Source organism: Salvelinus sp. IW2-2015, linkage group LG31 (assembly GCF_002910315.2).
Source record: "Salvelinus sp. IW2-2015 linkage group LG31, ASM291031v2, whole genome shotgun sequence".
NCBI classification, from domain to species: Eukaryota; Metazoa; Chordata; class Actinopteri; order Salmoniformes; family Salmonidae; genus Salvelinus; species Salvelinus sp. IW2-2015.
This window is the reverse complement of record NC_036870.1, coordinates 17,279,896-17,304,564: the sequence shown is the minus strand read 5'-3', so window position 1 is coordinate 17,304,564 and position 24,669 is coordinate 17,279,896. Positions and strand designations below refer to the sequence as shown.

Below are 24,669 nucleotides of genomic sequence, written 5' to 3'. Positions count from 1 at the left end.
CAGAAACCAAGTGACCTCCACCTCGCTCTCACGCAGAAACCAAGTGACCTCCACCTCGCTCTCACGCAGAAACCAAGTGACCTCCACCTCGCTCTTACCCAGAAACAGGAGGAATCCATTTACCTCACTCAGTCTCAGAAACAGGGGACCTCCACCTCACCGCAACCAGACTCAGAAATGGGAGGGCTCCACAGCAGCCTCTATCCATGTTATGTATGAATCTGTGTGTCTCTGAAAAAGCACAGAAAAGGGTTAGAGACTCTGCACACTGATGTATGCTCCCTCCCTCCACTGTGCTTTAATGACTATGTTTCCACCCTGAAGCAAAGACCTGACGTAGACGTATCTCTGAAAAAGAAAACCCAGCCATTTCCAGCCTTCTGCATCACCGTCATCTACACTAAATCTACAAGATGTATTATTATCATCTTCTATCTACACTGAGTGTACAAAACATTAGGAACACCTGCTCTTTCCATGACAGACTGACCAGGTGAAATCTATTTATTTATTTAACCAGGTAGGCTAGTTGAGAACAAGTTCTCATATACAACTGCGACCTGGCCAAGAATAAAGCAAAGCAGTTCGACACATACAACAATACAGAGTTACACATGGAATAAACAAACATACAGTCAATAATACAGTAGAAGAAAATCTATATACAGTGTGTGCAAATGAGGTAAGATAAGGGAGGAAAGGRAATAAATAGGCCATAGTGGCGAAGTAATTACAATATACCAATTAAACACTGGAATGGTAGATGTGCAGAAGATGAATGTGCAAGTAGAGATACTGGGGTGCAAAGGACCAAAATAAATAAATACAGTATGGGGATGAGGTAGTTGGATGGGCTATATTTACAGATGGGCTATATACAGGTGCAGTGATCTGTGAGATGCTCTGACAGCTGGTGCTTAAAGCAAGTGAGATATGAGTCTCCAGCGTCAGTGATTTTTGCAGTTCGTTCCAGTCATTGGCAGCAGAGAACTGGAAGGAAAGGCAGCAAAAGTAGGAATTGGCTTTGGGTGTGACTAGTGAGATATACCTGCTGGAGCGCATGCTACGGGTAGGTGCTGCTATGGTGACCAGTAAGCTGAGAAGGTGGGGCTTTACCTAGCAGAGACTTGTAGATGACCTGGAGCCAGTAGGTTTGGCGATGAATATGTAGTGAGGGCCAGCCAACGAGAGCATACAGGTTGCAATGGTGGGTAGTATATGGGGCTTTGGCGACATAACGGATGGCACTGTGATAGACTGCATCCAATTTGTTGAGTAGAGTGTAGAGAGGCTATTTTGTAAATGACATGGCCGAAGTCGAGGATAGTCAGTTTTACGAGGATATGTTTGGCAGCATGAGTGAAGGATGCTTTGTTGCGAAATAGGAAGCCAATTCTAGATTTAATTTTGGATTGGAGATGCTTAATGTGAGTCTGGAAAGAGAGTTGATAGTCTAACCAGACACCTAGGTATTTGTAGTTGTCCACATATTCTAAGTCAGAACCGTCCAGAGTAGTGATGCTGGACGGGCGGGCAGGTGCGGACAGCGATCGGTTGAAGAGCATGCATTTAGTGTTACTCGCATTTAAGAGCAGTTGGAGGCAACGGAAGGAGAGTTGTATGGCATRGAAGCTCGTCTGGAGGTTAGTTAACACAGTGTTACAGAATGGTGTTGTCTGCGTAGAGGTGGATCAGAGACTCACCAGCAGCAAGAGCAACATCATTGATGTATACAGAGAAGAGAGTCGGCCCGAGGAATGAACCCTGTGGCACCCCCATAGAGACTGCCAGAGGTCCAGACAACAGGCCCTCCGATTTGACACACTGAACTCTATCAGAGAAGTAGTTGGTGAACCAGGCGAGGCAGTCATTTGAGAAACCAAGACTGTTTAGTCTGCCGATAAGAATGTGGGGATTGACAGAGTCGAAAACCTTGGCCAGGTCGATGAATACGGCTGCACAGTAATGTCTCTTATCGATGACGGTTATGATATCGTTTAGGACCTTGAGCGTGGCTGAGGTGCACCCATGACCAGCTCGGAAACCAGATTGCATAGCGGAGAAGGTACGGTGGGATTCGAAATGGTCGGTAATCAGTTTGTTTACTTGACTTTCGAAGACCTTAGAAAGGCAGGGTAGGATAGATATAGATCTGTAGCAGTTTGGGTCTAGAGTGTCTCCCCCTTTGAAGAAGGGGATCATCATGGCAGCGTTCCAATTTTTTAGGAATCTCTGACGATACGAAAGACATTGAACAGGCTAGTAATAGGGGTTGCAACAATGTTGCAGCTCTTTCAGAACATCAGCTATCTGGATTTGGGTGAAGGAGAAATGGGAGAGGCTTGGGTGAGTTGCTGTGGGGGGTAGCCAGGTGGAAAGCATGGCTAGCCGTTTATTGAAATTCTCAATTATAGTAGATTTATCGGTGGTGACAGTGTTTCCTAGCCTCAGTGCAGTGGGCAGCTGGGAGGAGGTGCTCTTATTCTGCATGGACTTTACAGTGTCCCAGAACTTGTTTTTGTGCTGGTCAAGGGCAGTCAGGTCTGGAGTGAACCAAGGGCTATATCTGTTCCTGGTTCAAKATTTTTTGAATGGAGCATGCTTATTTAAGATGGTGAGGAAGGCACTTTTAAAAGAATAACCAGGCATCCTCTACTGACGGGATGAGGTCAATATTATTCCAGGATACCACGGCCAGGTCGATTAGAAAGGCCTACTCGCTGAAGTGTTTTAGGGAGCATTTGACAGTGATGGTGGGCGGTCGTTTGACCGCATACCCATTACGGATGCAGGCAATGAGGCAGTGATCGCTGAGATCTTGGTTGAAAACAGCAGAGGTGTATTTGGAGGGCAGGTTGGTTAGGATGATATCTATGAGGGTGCCTGTGTTTACGTATTTGGGGTTGGACTTGGTAGGTTCATAGGTTCATTGTACCCTGGTAGGTTCAGCTATGATCTCTTATTAATGTAAATCCACTTCAATGAGTGTAAATGAAGGGGAGGAAACGGTTAAATAATGATTTTTTTTAAGCCTTGAGACATGGGTTGTGTGTGTGCGCCATTCAGAAGGTGAATGGGCGAGACAAAAGATGTGCCTTTGAACGGGGTATGATAGTATGTGCCAGGCGCAACGGTTTGATTGTGTCAAGAACTGCAACGTTCCTGTGTTGTTCACGCTCAAGTTTCCCGTGTGTATCAAGAATGGTCCACCACCCAAAGGACATCCAGCCAACTTGACACAACTGTGGGAAGCAATGGAGTCAACATGGGCCAACATGTGGAATGCCTAGTCAACTTAGGGCTGTTCTGAGGGCAAAAGGGGGTGCAACACAATATTAGGAAGGTGTTCCTTATGTTTTGTACCTTCAGTGTATATTATCATCAACAAGATGATAACATTCCCATCTGAATGCTCATATCTGATTATGTCTGAAACCGGGAGACTGCTGTAAGTCAATTACACTGCAAAGGAATTTGAGGCATGTATTAGTCAATCACACACTACCACCACCCTGAAAATCAGTGTGGAATGAGATATTTTCTCCTTCTGTAGTTCTCGGTTACGGTATGCCTCAATACTTTCTATTCCACTTCATCACTTACCACTAGTGTTCATTTAGAATTGATTACTCTGGAACAACACACAATGTTCCTGGGATTATGGATGGAGGGAGAGAGAGAGAGAGAGAGAGGGCAATCCTCCAGGGGATCCACATTGTTAAGGGGGATTCTTATCAAAACACTGCCAGGACCACCATGAAAGGAAATGGTAATTAACACACACACACACAGGGGGTATTTACATAGACTTGCAGAGCGCTTGTCACATTCAATTAATTACTCTCTGCTCGGGTGACAAACTTAATTAAACAAGAGAAAATATCCCCATAACATCCCATAATATCATCCACGTCCTGCCTGCTTGGCTTGCTTCCTTTAACATATCAAATCTCATTTTATTTGTCACATGCGCCAAATACAACAGGTGTAGATCTTACAGTGAATTACAAGCACTTAACTAACAATGCTTTAAGAAGTTAAYTAAAAAATAGAAAGTAAAAAAATAAATTAACAGAAGCAGTAAAAAAACAATAACGAGGCTATATACAGGGGGTACTGGTACAGAGTCAATGTGCGGGGGCACCGGTTAGTTGAGGTATGAGGTCATATGTACATGTAGGTAGAGTTAAAAGTGACTATGCATAGATAATAAAACAGAGAGTAGCAGCAGCGTAAAAGAGGGGTCTGGGTATCCCTTTGATTAGCTGTTCAGGAGTCTTATGGATTGGGGGTAGAAGCTGTTAAGAAGCCATTTGGACGTAGACTTGGCGCTCCGGTACCACTTGCCGTGCGGTAGCAGAGAGAACAGACTATGACTAGGGTGGCTGGAGTCTTTGACAAATTTTAGGGCCTTCCTCTGACACCGCCTGGTATAGAAGTCCTGGATGGCAGGAAGCTTGGCCCCAGTGATGTACTGGGCCGTACGCACTACCCTTTGTAGTGCCTTGCGGTCGGAGGCTGAGCAATTGCCATACCAGGCAGTGATGCAACCAGTCAGGATTCTCTCGATGGTGCAGCTGTAGAACCTTTGAGGATGAGGACCCATGCCAAATCTTTTCAGTCTCATGATGAGGAATAGGCTTTGTCGTGCCCTCCTCACGACTGTCTTAGTGTGTTTGGACTATGATAGTTTGTTGGTGATGTGGACACCAAGGAACTTGAAGCGCTCAACCTGCTCCACTACAGCCCCGTCGATGAGAATAGGGGCGAGCTCGGTCCTCCATTTCCTGTAGTCCACAATCATCTCCTTTGTCTTGATCACGTTGAGGGAGAGGTTGTTGTTCTGGCATCACACGGCCAGGTCTCCGACCTCCTCCCTATAGGCTGTCTCATTGTTGTTGTTGATCAGGCCTACCACTGTTGTGTCATTGGCAAACTTAATGATGGTGTTGGAGTCGTACCTGGCAATGCGGTCATGAGTGAACGGAGTACAGGAGGGTACTGAGCACACACCCCTGAGGTCCTCCGTGTTAAATCAGCGTGGCGGATGTGTTGTTACCTACCCTTACCACCTGGGGGCGGCCCGTCAGGAAGTCCAGGATCCAGTTGCAGAGGGAGGTGTTTAGTCCCAGGGTCCTTAACTTAGTGATGAGCTTTGAGGGCACTATGGTGTTGAACGCTGAGCTGTAGTCAATGAATAGCATTCTCACGTAGGTGTTGCTTTTGTCCTGGTGGCAGTTTGGAGTGCAATAGAGATTGCATCATCTGTAGATCTGTTGGGGCAATACGTAAATTGGAGTGGTTCTCGGGTTTCTGGGATAATGGTGTTGATGTGAGCCATGACCAGCCTTTCAAAGCACTTCATGGCTACAGACATGAGTGCTACAGGTCGGTAGTCATTTAGGAAGGTTACCTTAGTGTTCTTGCGCACAGGGATTATGGTGGTCTGCTTGAAACATGCTGGTAGACTCCGGCAGGGACAGGTTGAAAATGTCAGTGAAGACACTTGCAAGTTGGTCAGTGCATACTCGGAGTACACTTCCTGGTAATCCGTCTGGCCCTGCAGCCTTGTGAATGTTGACATGTTTAAAAGGTCTTACTCACATTGGCTACGGAGAGCGTGATCACACAGTCATCCAGAACAGCTGATGCCCTCATGCATGCTTCACTGTTACTTGCCTCGAAGTGAGCATAGAAGTAATTTAGCTTGTCTGGTAGGCTCGTGTCACTGGGCAGCTCGCAGCTGTGCTTCCCTTTGTAGTCTAATAGTTTCCAAGCCCTGACACATCCGGCGAGCATCGGTGCCGGTGTAGTACGATTCAATCTTAGTCCTGTATTGGACAAGGCTAATTGCCAAATACGTTCTTTAAAATGAGACACGTTTCGTTGAAAGTTAGAATGTTTTGTTTTCTCAAGGGGGAAATATCACGACTCCCTCTCCTCTCTTTAAAATAGGGATGACAAACAGACCGAGAGGGGGAGGAAGAGAAAGTTGTGTACAGAAGTGGTTCGCTGCAGAAGGAGAAGAAATTATGGAGAAAAAATAAAGAGAATCTAACGAGCATCAGTGTCCACTCCTCACATATGATGCCTCTCACACTTCCTGTCCTCCTTTACAGTGAGTATTAATACTGTTGTCACATCAATTAGTAACGTAGGTGAGGACAGGCAGAACACACAGCCTTTGATAAACAGATGGTGGATGCTTCTAGCTGTTGCACTATAAAAGGAACGCAGTACAAACCAAGAGGGGAATTAGCCTCGTATCTTTGAATCAGTGGCGGTTGGTGACATTTGGGATGAGGACCATTTTTTTTTTTTAGGAGCTTGGCCTTATTTCTATTACAGAATATTGGATGACTGTCATTCACATTCCATTCAAATGTAACATCAATAGGTTTAGGCTAATACACGATACTCTAATTTTCCCTATACCCATGATGAGGTTGCTACAACCTAACCTATGAATGAAAGTTTACAATGTAACTAGGTGCACAAGTCAAGAGAATTGAGGAATCAAGGTGACAGTGACACATTCAATACCGCCTTGCACACTCTTGCCTAAATCTAGCTGATCTACAATGTAATTATTAGTCCAGCAGTTGCAAACAAGAGGTTCTATTGGATAAATTCAGGTATGTTTATCCCCGTTTCGTTCCGTTTGTTTTGTTTAACAAACATTTTTCAACATAATCGGTGAAATGAATACAACCCTGATCACACGCAAACACAGTTCACTATCATAGCAGCCACATACAACGAGCAAAAATGATCATGCTGTTTGTATAATTCCCTTCTCGAATCTATGCACTCTCCTCCTCTCACCTTTACCCTTCGCTTGTGGACTTCAGTGCACAACACATCAGCTGTCTGTGACCAGACGAAAAAACCTTTCCAAACCAAACCTTAATATCATAACCGCTAAACACAGCCTACATCATTGTCACCATATTAGCTAACGGCATAGTCAACATAGCTACTAGAACTAACGCGTTAGTAAACCCGCTACAATCATGCAGTACAGTGTACAGTCAGCAAGCAGTTACACCGCTGGGCCCCGGTGGCAATAAATTAATAAAATCAAAAGCTTACCTTGACTTGGAAGAGTTCCAGTGTTGGATAGCCATAGCCAGCTAGCTAACATAGCATCCCTCTCTGTTTTAGCCCGGTGTTTGAATAGGCTTAACTAGCTAGATGTATTCACTAGCTAAGTGAAAGGGAATAAAATATAGTTTCTCGCTTCCGCTTTAAAATAATTAAATTTGTTCAAAACTCTTCAACTATTGTCTTTCTCTCTCCTTGAGTCAACTACTCACCACATTTTTTGCACTGCAGTGCTGGCAAGCTGTAACTTATGCCTTCAGTACTATATTCATTCTCTGACCCTGATTGGGTGGACAACATGTCAGTTCATGCTGCAAGAGCTCTGATAACTTCCGCAGGATGTCCTCCAACCTGTCATAATTACTGTGTAAGTCTATGGAAGAGGGTGAGAACAATGAGCCTCCAAGGTTTTGTATTGAAGTTAATGTACCCAGAGGAGGACGGAAGCTAGCTGTCCTCCAGCTACACCATGGTGCTACCCTACAGAGTGTTGTTAAGGCTACTCTGGACCTTCATTTCAAAACAGTGTGTTTTAATAAATTATTTGGTGACGTGAATATATTTAGTATAGTTTTATCTGATAACAGTAACTTCTTTAATGTTTCACCATTTCTATTTTTATGAAATTCACTTAGGGACATTGTCCTCCTCCGAGGAGCCTCCATTGCTTCTAATGTGTTGTGTAGGCTACCACAAATTATCCTTATGGTGTATTGCATCCATATACACTAAAAAGGTATGTGGACACCTCTTAAAATGAGTGGATTCGGCTATTTCAGCCACACCAGTTGCTGACAGGTGTATAAAATCAAGCACACAGCTATGCAATCTCCATAGAAAAAGAATGGCCCGTAGTGAAGAGCTCAGTGACTTTAAACATGGCACCGTCATAAGATGCCACCGTTCCAACAAGCCAGTTGGTCAAATTTCTTCCCTGCTAGAGCTGCCCCGCTCAACTATAAGTGCTGTTAAAGTGAAGTAGAAACGTGAGCAACAATGGCGCCGCCGTGAACTGGTAAGCCACACAAGCTCACAGAACGGAACCGCCGAGTGCTGAAGCGCGTAAAAATGATCCATCCTCTGTTGCAACACTCACTACCGGGTTCCAAACTGCCAGCACAAGAACTGTTCGATAGAAGCTTCACGAAATGGGTTTCCATGGCCGAGCAGCCGCACACAAGCCTGAGATCACCATGCGCAATGCCAAGCGTCGGCTGGAGTGGTGTAAAGTTCGCCGCCATTGGACTCTGGAGCAGTGGAAATGCGTTCTCTGGAGTGTTGAATCACACGTCACCATCTGGCAGTCCGACGGACGAATCTGGGTTTGGCGGATGCCAGGAGAACGCTACCTGCCCGAATGCATAGTGCCAACTGTAAAGTTTGATGGAGGAGGAATAATGGTCTGGGGCTGTTTTTCTTGGGTCGGGCTAGGCCCCTTAATTCCAGTGAAGGGAAATCTTAATGCTACAGCATACAATGACATTCTAGACAATTCTGTGCTTCCAACTTTGTGGCAACAGTTTGGGGAAGGCCTTTTCCTGTTTCAGCATGACAATGCTTCCGTGCACAATACGAGGTCCATACAGAAATGGTTTGTCGAGATCAATGTCAAAGAACTTGACTGGGCCTGTACAGAGCCCTGACCGCAACCCCATCAAACACCTCGGATGAATTGGAACACCGACTGTGCCCGGCCTCACTAATGCTCTTGTGGCTGAATGGAAGCAAGTCCCCGCAGCAATGTTCCAACATCTAATGGAAAGCCTTCCCAGAAGAGTGGAGGCTGTTATAGCAGCAAAAGGGGGACCAACTCCTTATTAATCCCCATGATTTTGGAATGGGAAGTTCTACGAGCAGGTGTCCACATACACTACATGGCCAAAAGTATGAAAAATATTAAAATCACACATTGCTTTTATCTCACAGTACATGTTGAAATGTTATATTGTTGTGTCGAGTTTTACAAACCAAACACTAGAAAACCCCACATGGGTTTATAGAAGACTTGGAGGGGAGCTTGGGCCTGTTTCTGTAAGAATGAACAAAACACCCGAAAGGGATTCAATACAGAAATCTACAATTCAATTGTGTGAGAGCTCTTCCTCACAGTGCACTGTACTGAAAGATACTCCAGCAGTCTGTGGCCAATTCTTCACTCATATCTCTCTCACACACACCTCTCTGAGGTGACGAAATTGCCGCTGCCTGATGCCGAAGTGAATCCATTCGTCATGAAACTGCTTTCAGAATGGACATCCTTCAAATAACCTATTTTCATACAAATGTCATTTTCAATACAAATGTCTCCCCATGAAATCTATTTCCCCCCTCTCCCTTTGTCAGTGAATACAATAGCATGCTTCATTGGTATGATCCATAGCTGAGGTCACGCTAAGAGAGGTACAACAAACACACTCTAACGAGGGGGAAATAGTTTTAAAACCGTGACGGGAGTGTTTTCAGTCATGAAGTTTATTTTCTCTCAATCACCCATACCTTCACCTTTCTCAGCTCATACAAACACTTCTCTCCCTCTCTTACACACACACACACACACACAACTTCCCCAAGGCATCAGTCTCTCCGACAACAAACGCTGACTTGCCAAAGACCCACACAATGAAAACACACAGAAACCCTTGATTGACAGGCGTGAGTTTTAGCATCGTGCCCCCTACCACTATGACTTAGTGTAAAATAAACTAGAATTGCTTAGCCAGTGTGTGTGTGCATTGAAAATGGTGAAAGAGTGCCTTTCCCAGCCGCGGGAGTCGGAGCAAATACAGCAGCGAGCAAGCAACATTACTAGATTGATCCTAGTAGTGAACACACTGGCCAATCACTTCTCTTTCTACTCTTGCTGTGACTCACAACTCAGACAGCTCTGATAGGTACACTATACACAGCACCAGTCAAAAGTTTGGACACACCTACTCATTCAAGGGTTTTTCTTTATTTTGACTATTTTCTACATTGTAGAATAATAGTGAAGACATCAAAACTATGAAATAACACATATGGAATCATGTAGTAACCAAAAAAAGTGTTAAACAAATCAAAATATATTTTATATTTGAGATTCTTCAAAGTAGCCAACCTTTGCCTTGACAGCTTTGCACACTCTTGGCATTCTCTCAACCAGCTTCATCAGGTAGTCACCTGGAATGCATTTCAATTAACAGGTGTGTCTTGTTAAAAGTTAAATAGTGGAAGTTTGTGCCAATCAATTGTGTTGTGACAAAGTAGGGGGAGTATACAGATGATAGCCCTATTTGGTAAAAGACCAAGTCCATATTATGGCAAGAGTAGCTCAAATAAGCAAAGAGTAACGACAGTCCATCATTACTTTAAGACATTAAGGTCAATGCAAAAAATTTCAAGAGCTTTTAAAGTTTCTTCAAGTGCAGTTGCAAAAACCATCAAGCGCTATGATGAAACTAGCTCTCATGAGGACCGCCACAGGAAAGGAAGAACCAGAGTTACCTCTGCTGCAGAGGATAAGTTCATTAGAGTTATCAGCCTCAGAAATTGCAGCCCAAATAAATGCTTCACAGAGTTCAAGTAACAGACACATCTCAACATCAACTGTTCAGAGGTGACCTCGTGAATCAGGCCTTCATGATCGAATTGCTGCAAAGAAACCACTACTAAAGGACACCAATAAGAAGAAGAGACTTGCTTGTGCCAAGAAACACGAGCAATGGACATTTACCGGTGGAAATCTGTCCTTTGGTCTGATGAGTCCAAATTTGAGATTTTTGGTTCCAACCGCTATGTCTTTGTGAGACGCAGCGTAGGTGAACGGATGATCTCAGCATGTGTGGTTCCCACCGTGAAGCATGGAGGTGTGATGGTGCTTTGCTGGTGACACTGTCTGATTTATTTAGAATTCAAGGCACACTTAACCAGCATGGCTACCACAGCATTCTGCAGCAATACGCCGTCCCATCTGGTTTGCGCTTAGTAGGACTATCAATTGTTTTTCAACAGGACAATGACCCAACACACCTCCAGGCTGTGTAAGGGCTATTTGACCAAGAAGGAGAGTGATGAAGTGCTGCGTCAGATGACCTGGCCTCCACAATCACCTGACCTCAACCCAATTGAGATGGTTTGGGATGAGTTGGACTGCAGAGTGAAGGAAAAGCATTCTAACAGACAGAAAAACCACATTGTAAATGCAGGCAGTACTACAATAAGGTTTCTATCTGTATACCATTCACCTGAGTGACTCAGCCAACACAGCACAGGCCCTTCACAATCCCCTTTCCTTCTATGCCATGCACAGCACAGACTGACAGAGTGCTTCAGGTGTCACAGACACATAAAACAGGCGGAACATGCTCACACACACGCACAGACCGCCATAAAACAGGCGGAACAGGCTCTCACACACGCACAGAGCGTCATAAAACAGACCATCAACAAGCTCCTACCTGCAGTTAGGTGGCGGGTCCAAGGTTATCTCAGCGAGCTCCTTCTGAATCCTGGGGAAAGAGATGGAACATACATGTGGTGGAACACAGATCATATACTGAGTGTACAAAACATTAAGAACAACTGCTCTTTCATGACAGACTGACCAGGTGAATCCAGGTGAAAGCTATGATCCCATATTGATGTCACCTGTTAAATCCACTTCAGTGTAGAGGAAGGGGAGGAGACAGGTTAAAGAAGGAGTTTTAAGCCTTGAGACAATAGAGACATGGATGCTGTATGTGTGCCATTCAGAGGGTGAATGGGAAAGACAAAAGATTTAAGTGCCTTTTGAATGGGGTATGGTAGTAGGGTGCCGGTTTGTGACAGTTCTTGACACAAACCGTAGGAAGCATTGGAGTCAACATGGGCCAGTATCCCTGTGGAGTGCTTGTGACACCCTGTAGTCCATGCCCTGACGAATTGAGGCTGTGTAATGCTATACACATGCAGACACACACACACACCAGACTAGCTAGTGTGTTATATAAAGTCTGCCAGTAAAATCAATCTGTAAGTGTACACACTGAATAAGTCATTGATGTCCTAATGAGCTCCTAGAATTGTGATTGAATACAGGAATACGTCTCGTCAGGCTATATCAACATAGGGACGCACTGTTGAATTCCTCACCTAGTTTCATGGGCCTGTGTAAATTGACATTGAGGTCAGACAGGCCTTGCTGTGTAAAAGAGTCATATCTGCTTTCTGGACAAATACATGAGACCGATTGAGATAAGGATTTTAATGACTCGGGGTGAACTAAACATTTTGATTTAGTCTCTCCCTCCCTGTTGGAAGTATTTATGGAAGAATACATAAATAAACAGTGGTTTAGTATAGTGAGTCGACGGGATCAGGGCAGGGGTCATGTTTCACTGCCGTACACAGCACTGCTCATTACATAACTATGCCAATGATTTGCTCTGAGAATCCCAACAGGCAGGTGCAGTTTTTTTTTTTTTTTTTACAATCAGTTACTTCACCGTCCATTAAGGCTGCAATATTCCACTCACACGGAGCCAATACTGACAACGAGCTACTCTCCAAGGGGTTGGAACTGGTTCAGGGAACATAACCTAAAAACAAACAACATTTTTATAGGGACAGAACCAGAACCAGGAACGAAAGTGATCTATACTGTTCCCGAAACAGAACGGTTATTTTAAAAGGCATGGGAAAAGGTTAATAATGTTATTTTACGTTCAGGGGTCTTATTTCCTGCCCCCCCCCCCCAGAAAACACAACAAAGCGTGTGTAGGTTACATGCCCCTCCCCATCCAAAGCATAGGCTACTGTAGTTTACTGATGTAGAAATTCAATAATTAGGGAGAGATTTTTTTCATTAGAGAAGAATGAATTAACTTGTTCAATGTTAGTTAAGGATACTATAGTTATAACGTTTCACATTGGATTTACTAACTATAAAAAGGTACGTTTTTATTTAAATTCTGATAACACCTCACACACACACAAGCTTGTTAGCTAGCTAGTTCTGGTGCAACGTTAAGCCACCTCTCTGAGGTTCAAAGACATTTCAAAGTTCCTTCATAGAAGCCGCTCCTCCTCGGTATAATTCTGTGGGCCTAATAAAGATGATGCATGTCATAACAAGATGCCCAGCACTTCAAGCCTCCTCCTCCACCCTCTCTCGCTCTCTCACCACCCACAACATTTAAGTTGCATTTCGGGCCCTACACATGTCTGTCCAATGCATGTAACTAGTTATAGCTTGCCCGCTCCATAGCAAGCAGCTCTATCTGCACTGATTGGTGAAGTAATTTAATGTTGAGCTAAATGTTAAAGAAAATAGATTTCAGAGGTTTAAAAAGGAACAGAAAGGAACAATATAAACCGTTACTTTTTTGGGGTTTGAACCGGTTCAGAACTTAATTTTGCTGGTCAGAACAGTGGAACGGAACCAAATGAATAATCATAACCCTACAGATTGAGATATAATCCTGGTTCCGAATGTATTAAGTGTCTCAGAGTAGGAGTGCCGATCTAAATCCTAGTCTGAGACACTTCATACATACAGCCCCTGGCCCTAAATCATCTATTCACAATGTTCACAACAACTGTTGACACTATCTGTTAGATGAGCAATACAAACAGTCAGCTGTAGCCATGGCGGAGGACAACGACAAGCAGCCTTCCAACATCAGGAGACAGGGAAGTGTCACAACATCAGTAGAAATGACACCCCACCGCTCACCAGCACCACCGCTCAGAGCGGGAGAGAACCTCAGGTGGTCCTTTTGTTCATTTCACCTGTCATCCCTGTCGGCTCATTCCCTCGGTCCTCTCCAAATGCCACGCCACAGAGGAGTGCACACATTCACGCGCGCGCACACACACACACACACACACACACACAGAGGAGTGCTGACAGGAAGGCACCACACCTCACGGAGCGAGCGAGGGAAGGAAGAGTAGAACAAACGACAGCAGATCCCTTCCTCTCCTCTGTGTGCGCTTGTATTGATTATAAACTATCTGGTTCATGATGAGAGGAGACTGTGGGTAAATCATTGTGCCCTACTATTCCTTACAGGCAGTGGGAAAATACTTGTTTCTGCAAGGGGCTGTATAACTGTAATACAATCACTGGTTAGGGAGTAAGTCGTTCCCAGGCTTGAATGCACAAGACGCTCTAATTTTATCTACAGTATTTTCTCATGAGGTGGCACATTTTACGTGGTAAGGCGGCAGGTTGTTAAGAGCAAATGGAGGGAAGAATAAACGAGGGAATGAACGAGGGAATCCAGGGGGAAATGGACCAATTACAGAACATGCAGGCCTCCCTCTCTCACGGTCACTCATCCATGGGCTCTCTCTCTGACACAATCACTTTGTTTGTTTTTCTCTAATGTCCCTCAGACCATTGCATTTCATAACCCATTGATGGTTATAATAAACCCACTGCTTCAAGGTGCATCTGAGTCAATATAATCTCCGTATTATACTGCGTATGACATTCGTGGCTCGGAATGGAACAACTTCCTAGAGTCAGTTTTGCCCTCAGCACAGCCTCAATTCTTCAGGGCATGGACTCTACAAGGTGTTGAAAATATTCTACATGGATGCTGGCCCGTGTTGACTCCAATGCTTCCCACAATTGTGTCAAGTTAGCTGGATGTCCTTTGGGTGGTGGACCATTCTTGATACACATGGTAAACTGTTGAGCGTGAAAAACCCAGCAGCGTTACAGTTTTTGACACAAACCGGTGCGCCTGGCACCTAATACCATACTCCATTCAAAAGGCACTTAAATAGTTTGTCTTGCCCATTCACCCTCTGAATGGCACACATACACAATCCATGTCTCAAATCCTTCTTTAACCCGTCTCCTCCCCTTCATCTACACTGATAGATGTGGATTTAACAAGTGACTTCAATAAGGGATCATAGCTTTCACCTGGTCAGTCTGTCATGGAAAGAGCAGGTGTTCTTAATGTGTTGTACATTCAGTATATTGGATAGTCCATTGTTGAGCTTGAGCTGTATTCCAAAGAAATTCCACAAAAACCATAAATGCACTACATGCATATTGTATATGACCAAGACCGTCAAGGACACTTCATTACACAATCTACCTGAACAGAATAGAATAGAGAGAATTGCAGATCTACCTCTTGGCGCTGGTGGAGAGCTTGGCAGCAGTCTTGCTGGATATCTTGGCCTCTTTCTTCTTGGGCGTTGTCTGATCCCTCTCCTGAGCCTGCTCCTGAACCGGAGGGGCCACCTCTCTCTGCTCCACGTCCCAGCTGCCCCCACTGGTGTTGGGACTGTCGTCCTGCCTTGAGCTGGGCTGCACCTCACTGGACATCCTGGCTCTGGGGGACACACACAGACACACAGATAACCCCAAACCCTTGACTTTTCCTACACACCTGCCTAAAGCTACAGCAGTCGAAGGTGAGAATACTATTGGTTCTGTGGTTGTCCTTCAGTCATTAGCTATTCTGATAGAAGTACGGTATTAAAAACCAAACCACCAGAGCCAGCCAGCCAGCTAGAGTCAACAGAATGAAACACTGTTCTTCTTCCAGCTCTCAGGTCTTTTAAAGGTCATTATAGTAAGGCAGGCTGGTTCCATGTCCTCATGGACCAGCTCACACTACAGCCTCTATAATCAAAGCTCCTTCTACAAGGTCGCATTGAGGAAATGTAATTTCCCAACATACCATATGAGCCCTCAAGGTGAAGCTGTGCATTTTAAACATTCACAGAATGAGAAGTAGTTGTTTGAGTAAATGGGGGTTGTGTGCAGTGTGTGTGTGTTTGTGTGTGTAGAGCTACTGTAAAGGAGCAGATGGTTGCTGAAATGAGCACCACATTCCAGAAAGAGCATGATGACAGACAGCAGATCTTCAATCAATGCAAAGTGAAGCTACCCCACACACACGTTGGTCATGAACNCACACACACACACACACACACACACAGAGGAGTGCTGACAGGAAGGCACCACACCTCACGGAGCGAGCGAGGGAAGGAAGAGTAGAACAAACGACAGCAGATCCCTTCCTCTCCTCTGTGTGCGCTTGTATTGATTATAAACTATCTGGTTCATGATGAGAGGAGACTGTGGGTAAATCATTGTGCCCTACTATTCCTTACAGGCAGTGGGAAAATACTTGTTTCTGCAAGGGGCTGTATAACTGTAATACAATCACTGGTTAGGGAGTAAGTCGTTCCCAGGCTTGAATGCACAAGACGCTCTAATTTTATCTACAGTATTTTCTCATGAGGTGGCACATTTTACGTGGTAAGGCGGCAGGTTGTTAAGAGCAAATGGAGGGAAGAATAAACGAGGGAATGAACGAGGGAATCCAGGGGGAAATGGACCAATTACAGAACATGCAGGCCTCCCTCTCTCACGGTCACTCATCCATGGGCTCTCTCTCTGACACAATCACTTTGTTTGTTTTTCTCTAATGTCCCTCAGACCATTGCATTTCATAACCCATTGATGGTTATAATAAACCCACTGCTTCAAGGTGCATCTGAGTCAATATAATCTCCGTATTATACTGCGTATGACATTCGTGGCTCGGAATGGAACAACTTCCTAGAGTCAGTTTTGCCCTCAGCACAGCCTCAATTCTTCAGGGCATGGACTCTACAAGGTGTTGAAAATATTCTACATGGATGCTGGCCCGTGTTGACTCCAATGCTTCCCACAATTGTGTCAAGTTAGCTGGATGTCCTTTGGGTGGTGGACCATTCTTGATACACATGGTAAACTGTTGAGCGTGAAAAACCCAGCAGCGTTACAGTTTTTGACACAAACCGGTGCGCCTGGCACCTAATACCATACTCCATTCAAAAGGCACTTAAATAGTTTGTCTTGCCCATTCACCCTCTGAATGGCACACATACACAATCCATGTCTCAAATCCTTCTTTAACCCGTCTCCTCCCCTTCATCTACACTGATAGATGTGGATTTAACAAGTGACTTCAATAAGGGATCATAGCTTTCACCTGGTCAGTCTGTCATGGAAAGAGCAGGTGTTCTTAATGTGTTGTACATTCAGTATATTGGATAGTCCATTGTTGAGCTTGAGCTGTATTCCAAAGAAATTCCACAAAAACCATAAATGCACTACATGCATATTGTATATGACCAAGACCGTCAAGGACACTTCATTACACAATCTACCTGAACAGAATAGAATAGAGAGAATTGCAGATCTACCTCTTGGCGCTGGTGGAGAGCTTGGCAGCAGTCTTGCTGGATATCTTGGCCTCTTTCTTCTTGGGCGTTGTCTGATCCCTCTCCTGAGCCTGCTCCTGAACCGGAGGGGCCACCTCTCTCTGCTCCACGTCCCAGCTGCCCCCACTGGTGTTGGGACTGTCGTCCTGCCTTGAGCTGGGCTGCACCTCACTGGACATCCTGGCTCTGGGGGACACACACAGACACACAGATAACCCCAAACCCTTGACTTTTCCTACACACCTGCCTAAAGCTACAGCAGTCGAAGGTGAGAATACTATTGGTTCTGTGGTTGTCCTTCAGTCATTAGCTATTCTGATAGAAGTACGGTATTAAAAACCAAACCACCAGAGCCAGCCAGCCAGCTAGAGTCAACAGAATGAAACACTGTTCTTCTTCCAGCTCTCAGGTCTTTTAAAGGTCATTATAGTAAGGCAGGCTGGTTCCATGTCCTCATGGACCAGCTCACACTACAGCCTCTATAATCAAAGCTCCTTCTACAAGGTCGCATTGAGGAAATGTAATTTCCCAACATACCATATGAGCCCTCAAGGTGAAGCAGTGTATTTTGAACATTCACAGAATGAGAAGTAGTTGTTTGGGTAAATGAGGGTTGTGTGCAGTATGTGTTTGGGGGGGGGGGGGGGGGCTGTGGTAAAGGAGAAGATGGTTGCTGAAATGAGCATCACATTCCAGAAAGAGCATAATGACAGACAACAGATCTTCAAATCATTGCAAAGTGCAGTTATACCACACACACTTTGGTCATGAACATTCAGGATCCATTGAGCAACATTCTGCAAAGACAGTAATTTGATTTTTTTTTTTTTTTAATCTCCTGATACAGAGATTGGTGATTTCTACTGAGGCAATTTAGGAGGGTTGTTAATAGGCTAAGCATACAAAACATGATCTTCTAGAAAACATTGTTTCCATTCTATTTTATTGGTTCTATGAGTCATATCTCTTTGACAAGTTAAAGACTCATGATCAATTGAAAATACTGTGAGATTTAGCTATCAAAGACATGGGCACACTTTGTAACAATAATTTAACATCAATGTAACACAACCAACGGAACACCCCCCCCCCCCAGTGATGATATCGTTCTTCTCCCAGGCCATCGGCTCTTTAAACACTTTCAGTGTTCTCCTTTTATACAGAGCCGGTGATGATAAAATCTGCTAAAAAAAAGTAACAAATCCTGTGTTGCATTGGCCTCACGGTCATTCATACACCAGCAAATACGGATGAACACGTTTCTTTTGTGTGTAAATAATCCCTGTTGTCACGTAGGGCTGTCAGAATAACTGATCCACTAGGTCTACTGCTGGGGGAGCAGCCGTCATATCGCGTGCACTCCACATAATTGATAAGGCCTAAAAACATAACACCATAACCGTAATCGGAGAGCCCTCATATGCCCTCATAGCCTCAAGATAAACACAACACAAAACGTTCGGAGCAGCTTGAGTGAAATATTAGCTGTGAAGCTTTCCCACATCAAGAAGAGCCGTCTCCGCACAAAAGACACCGAACACCCCCCCCCCTCCCTCCCCATGAGGATGTTGTTCTTCTCCCGGGCCATCGACTCTTTAAACGTTACTTTCAATGTGCAGTTGTTACAATGTTTCAGAAAGAGATTACCTTCCAAATAGTTGACACACGGACGGTCGATGCAAACAATCTTCTATCAACCCCTGAAGTAGGCTATATCCCGTGTGTTGAAGTAGGCTATATCCCGTGTGTTGAAGTAGGCTATATCCCGTGTGTTGCTCGGCCGTTCTATTCGATCTGTTTCTCCGTTTGCTTTCGTTATCCGCTCAGACTGGCTGCGAGAGAATGAGACAACCGGACCGCCTCTGAGCGCGCGCTCTCTTTTTTACACAGTGAGTACACGAGTGCGCGCAACCAAGTGTGTGTATTGGGCTTTTCAAATCTGGTAACAAGCATTGGCAGTAGAGGGTTAACGGTTAACCAACCTAACAATATATAATGAATAGGCTAATGTCCTTTTGATATGTTAGGGTATTTTTCCTTTATTTGCAAAGTTCAAGAAAAGTTCACAGAAACCTCTATCAGACGAGCTAGGGAAGATAGTGGATGTGTTTTCAATACAGAATTGTTTTTCTTTCAAATTAATTCATAGAAATATTGTAGATAGACCTACAGTGCATTCCCGAAAGTATTCAGACCCCTTCCCATTTTCCACATTTTGTTCCGTCGAATGAATTGTCCGTAGAGCTCCGAGACAGGATTGTGTCGAGGCACAGATCTGGGGAAGGGTACCAAAACATTTCTGTAACATTGAAAGTCCAAGAACACAGTGACCGCCATCATTCTTAAATGGAAGAAGTTTGGAGCCACCAAGACTCTTCCTAGAGCTGGCCACCCGGCCAAACTGAGCAATCGTGGGAGAAGGGCCCTGGTCAGGGTGGTGACCAAGAACAAGATGGTCACTCTGACAGAGCTCCAGAGTTCCTCTGTGGAGATGGGAGAACCTTCCAGAAGGACAACCATCTCTGCAGCATTCCACAAAATCAGGCCTTTATGGTAGAGTGGCCAGACGGAAGCCACTCCTCTGTAAAAGGCACATGACAGCCAGCTTGGAGTTTGCCAAAAGGGGCCTAAAGGACTCTCAGACCATGAGAAACAAGATTCTCTGGTCTGATGAAACCAAGATTGGCCTGAATGCCAAGCGTCACGTCTGGAGGAAACCTGGCACCATACCTACGGTGAAGCATGGTGGTGGCAGCGTCATTCTGTGGAGACGATTTTCAGTGGCAGGGACTGGGAGACTAGTCCCTGGATTCGGGAAAAGTCTTCGAATGTCCTTCAGTGGCCCAGCCAGAGACCTGATTTCAACCCGATCGAACATCTCTTGAGAGAAAATAGCTATGCAGCGACGCTCCCCATCCAACCTGACAGAGCTTGAGAGGATCTGTAGAGAATAATGGGAGAAACTCCCCAAATATAGATGTGCCAAGCTTCAATCTTGGTTTCACCTGACCAGAGAATCTTGTTTCTCATGGTCTGAGAGTTCATTTGGAAAACTCTAAGCGGGCGCTTATGTGCCTTTTACTGAGGAGTGGCTTCCGTCTGGCCACTCAACCATAAAAGTCTGACTGGTGCATTGTTGCAGAGATGGTTGTCCTTCTGGAAGGTTCTCCTATCTCCTCAGAGGAACTCTGGAGCTCTGTCACCATCAGGTTCTTGGTCACCTCTTTGACCGAGGCCCTTCTCCCCCGATTGCTCAGTTTGGCCGGGCGGCCAGCTCAAGGAAGAGTCTTGGTGGTTTCAAACTTGGCTAGGTGTCACGATCGTCTGTGGTGGTAGAAGGAGAGGACCAAAGCGCAGCGTAGTTAGTGTTCATCTTGAATTTTAATAGACAGAGAACACTAAACGAAACTAATACAAAAACAATAAACTACGACCGTGAAGCTAAATAACAAATAGTGCTAATACTACACATAGACAATCACCCACAACCCACAATACAAAACAGGCTACCTAAATATGGTTCCCAATCAGAGACAACGCAAAACACCTGTCTCTGATTGAGAACCATATCAGGCAAAACACATAGAAATAGACAAACCAGACATACAACATAGAATGCCCACTCAGATCACACCCTGACCAAACAAAACATAAAACATACAAAGCAAACTATGGTCATGGCGTGACACTAGGTGACCAATGTATTCTGAACAAAAATATAAATGCAATATGTAAAGTGTTGATCCCATGTTTCATGAGCTGAAATAAAAGATCCCAGAAATGTTTCATATGCACATAAAGCTTATTTCTCTCCATTTTTTTGCAAAAATATGTTTACATCCATATTTGTGAGCATTTCTCCCTTGCCAAGATAATCCAAACGCCTGACAGGTGTGGAAAATCAAGAAGCATTAAACAGTATGATCATTGCATCTTGTCCTGGGGACAATAAAAGGCCACTCTAAAATGTGCAGTTTGATCACACAACACAATGCCACAGATGTCTCAAGTTTTGAGTGAGCGCGCAGTTGGCATGCTGACTGCAGGAATGTCCACCAGAGCTGTTGCCAGAGAATTGAATGTTAATTTCTCTACCATAAATCGCCTCCAATGGCATTTTAGAGAATTTGGCAGTACGTCCAACCGGCCTCACAACCACAGACCATGTGTAACCACGTCAGCCCAGGACCTCCACATCCGGCTTCTTCACCTGTGGGATCATCTGAGGGGTTGGAGAAGGGTGTGCTGAGGAGTATTTATGTCTGTAATAAAGCCCTTTTGTGGGGGAAACTAATTATGGTTGGCTGGGCCCACCCATGGCTGCGCCCCTACCTAGTCATGTGAAATCCATAGATTATTTATTTATTTATATTGACTGATTTTCTTATATGAACTATAACTCAGTAAAAATCTTTGAAATTGTTGCATGTGGTGTTTATATTTTGGTTCAGTGTAGAATGATGATATCACTCAACAAAAAACTGGGGGGAAAATCGGATTATCTCTCTTCCACACTCAAAAACTCACTGATGATTGCGGAACCTAAATAATGGGAACAATGTCTCCTCACGCGGTGAATAAACTGTGGAACGGTGTTGCCATGTTCGCGGTTTTCCTGAATTTGGGCTACTTTGAAAACTATGTCGCGGGTGAAATGTATTGGTTGCGGATTTTTGGGCTATTTCTAAGTTGCACCACGGCCGCCAAGGCATTTCTCTTAAAAATATATATTTCACTGTGACCAGCTCCTCAGTAGTGGTAAGGGCCGGAGGTGTGTGTGTGTGTGTTGATAGAGCAAAGCACAGCACTACAGTTATTGGCTGAGTCAAGTGAGAGAGGAGAGAGAGCAGCACGCGCGCACGTTGTGACAACTTTTTTACCAGTTGTAGGTAGGCTATTTAGATTGTCGTTATAGAGACACCTATTTCCTCATATTTTTTCCATTAAACATATTAATACTGTAGAAGTGATGCACATCAAGAAATAATAGATACAAAGCACTGGAAAACGACTTTGGGCGCACTAGAGCGCATTACATGAATCCCTTGGAGATGGTTTAAATTGCATTCTAATGTTGACTGCTTAATTAAAGAAAACTGTATCAAGCGGTGCTTTATGCTCAGTTCTTGAGTCTCGGGGGCTGCCAGAGTGGACATTGGAAATGGAAGTTGTGGAACTCCCTCGCGTGGTTCTTTTTATGGGGAAAAGTCCTCAATGAAACTGACATTAGGCTAAAAGTGAATAATTATACATTTTCCTCTGTTGGCCCTCAAGTAGCCTATTAATGTATATGTCATTGTAGGCTCCCACTTGATACAATAAATATGTTGAAATTACGATATTAATGGAGTCATTGCAAGTCAATTTGTGTCACTTGTGTAGCCTACCTGGAGCTGGCAAACCAATGTAATAAATAGCCTATTACTTGGTGTAGCCTTGTGTTATTATGAACGCGTTAGATTGACGGTAACAGTAGTCAGATTAGGCTACAGATAAAACGAATTCAAAAAAAGAAACACTGGCTGTTGACAAGAATATTCATTTCATAAATATATTATTAATATTTCATTCAGTGATTTAAATTATGACCCCATCTTCAGTAGCCTATTCCAGTAAGCTATTGGCGAAACAAGCACTTCGTATTGCGAAATCGCCTCGCTTTTCATGTTGAATAAATTAGTCTGTTCATTTGAGCTAAGCAAGCTGCTAAATCGTTCAGTTTACATCTTATCTAGGCTACTGTAGACTATCTGAAATGAGATGTAGGTCTATCAGGGGCTATAGGCTACCTGCCTTTATCTAAGCAAACTATGGAAAAATGTTATTAGAATCATAAACCCAGATTTTAGACTGTAGCCTATGTCTATTGAAATGACAAGTCAATCTCGCAAATGGGCCATTTATAACCGTTTGTAGTCTTAACATCTGGCACATAATAACACAATTATAAATTGTGTTTTATGTACATCCAAGTGTTTCTTGCTCAGAGACTGCGAGATCCTCTGTCAAACTTTCATCACTCAAACTCTGCTGTCGGATTTATCTATAGTTATGCACATGCGCAAAGGGTTTATTTGTTTGGTCCAACATGATCCAAGCACACCAAGGCAGTCGTGATGAGGGCACGACAAAACCTATTCCCCCGCAGGAGACTGAAAATATTTGGCATGGGTCCTCAGATCCTCAAAGCATCCTGACGGGTTGCATCACTGCCTGGTACGGCAACTGCTCGGCCTCCGACCGCAAGGCACTACAGAGGGTAGTGCGTACGGCCCAGTATATATATATATATTTGTAGTAATGACAATTACAACAATACTGAATGAACAATGAACACTTTTATTTTAACTTAATATAATACATCAATAAAATCAATTTAGTCTCAAATAAATAAAGAAACATGTCAATTTGGTTAAAAATAATGCAAAACAAAGTGTTTTGAGAAGAAAGTAAAAGTGCAATATGTGCCATGTAAAAAAGCTAACGTTTAAGTTCCTTGCTCAGAACATGAGAACATATGAAAGCTGGTGGTTCCTTTTAACACGAGTCTTCAATATTCCCAGGTAAGAAGTTTTAGGTTGAGGTTATTATAGAACTATTTCTCTATACCATGTGTATTTCATATACCTTTGACTATTGGATGTTCTAATAGGTACTTTAGTATTGCCAGCCTAATCTCGGGAGTTGATAGGCTTGAAGTCATAAACAGCGCATGCGAAGAGCTGCTGGCAAACGCAGTAAAGTGCTGTTTGAATGAATGCTTACGAGCCTGCTGCTGCCTACCACCGTCATCAGACTGCTCTATCAAATCATAGACTTAATTATAATATAATAAACACACAAGAATACGAGCCTTAGGTCATTAATATGGTCAAATCCGGAAACTATCATTTTGAAAACAAAAGGTTTATTCTTTCAGTGAAATACGGAACCGTTACGTATTTATCCAACGGGGGCATCCATAAGTCTAAATATTCCTGTTACATTGCACACCTTCAATGTTATGTCATAATTACGTAAAATTCTAGCAAATTAGTTGCAACGAGCCAGGCGGCCCAAACTGTTGCATATACCCTGACTGCGTGCAATGAACGCAAGAGAAGTGACACAATTTCCCTAGTTTAATATTGCCTGCTAACATGAACTTTCTTTTAACTAAATATGCAGGTTTAAAAAAAATATACTTCTGTGTATTGATTTTAAGAAAGGCATTGATGTTTATGGTTAGGTACATTCGTGCAACGATTGTGCTTTTTTCGCAAATACGCTTTTGTAAATCATCCCCCGTTTGACGAAGTTGGCTGTCTTTGTTAGGAAGAAATGGTCTTCACACAGTTCGCAATGAGCAAGGCGGCCCAAACTGCTGCA

The 24,669-nt window shown here is 43.9% G+C and overlaps 2 protein-coding genes across 2 annotated transcripts in view; both read right to left on the bottom strand.

Annotated features, from left to right (window-relative positions):
• Window positions 1–15,432, bottom strand: part of LOC111955896 (ubiquitin-conjugating enzyme E2 E2-like) — a gene marked incomplete at its 3' end in the record, with an annotated part of 48,961 nt that extends 33,529 nt beyond the window's left edge. Inside the window, exons 1-2 of the mRNA XM_023976261.2 lie at window positions 15,213–15,432; window positions 11,541–11,591 (exon numbers count right to left, since the gene is read on the bottom strand). Of these exons, the coding sequence (XP_023832029.2) occupies window positions 11,541–11,591; window positions 15,213–15,409 (248 nt within the window). The remainder of the gene's footprint in view (window positions 1–11,540; window positions 11,592–15,212) is intronic.
• The window catches only part of LOC111956086 (ubiquitin-conjugating enzyme E2 E1-like), a 114,127-nt gene that overhangs the window by 86,014 nt on the left and 3,444 nt on the right, over window positions 1–24,669 (bottom strand). The gene's annotated exons all lie outside the window — the stretch shown is intronic.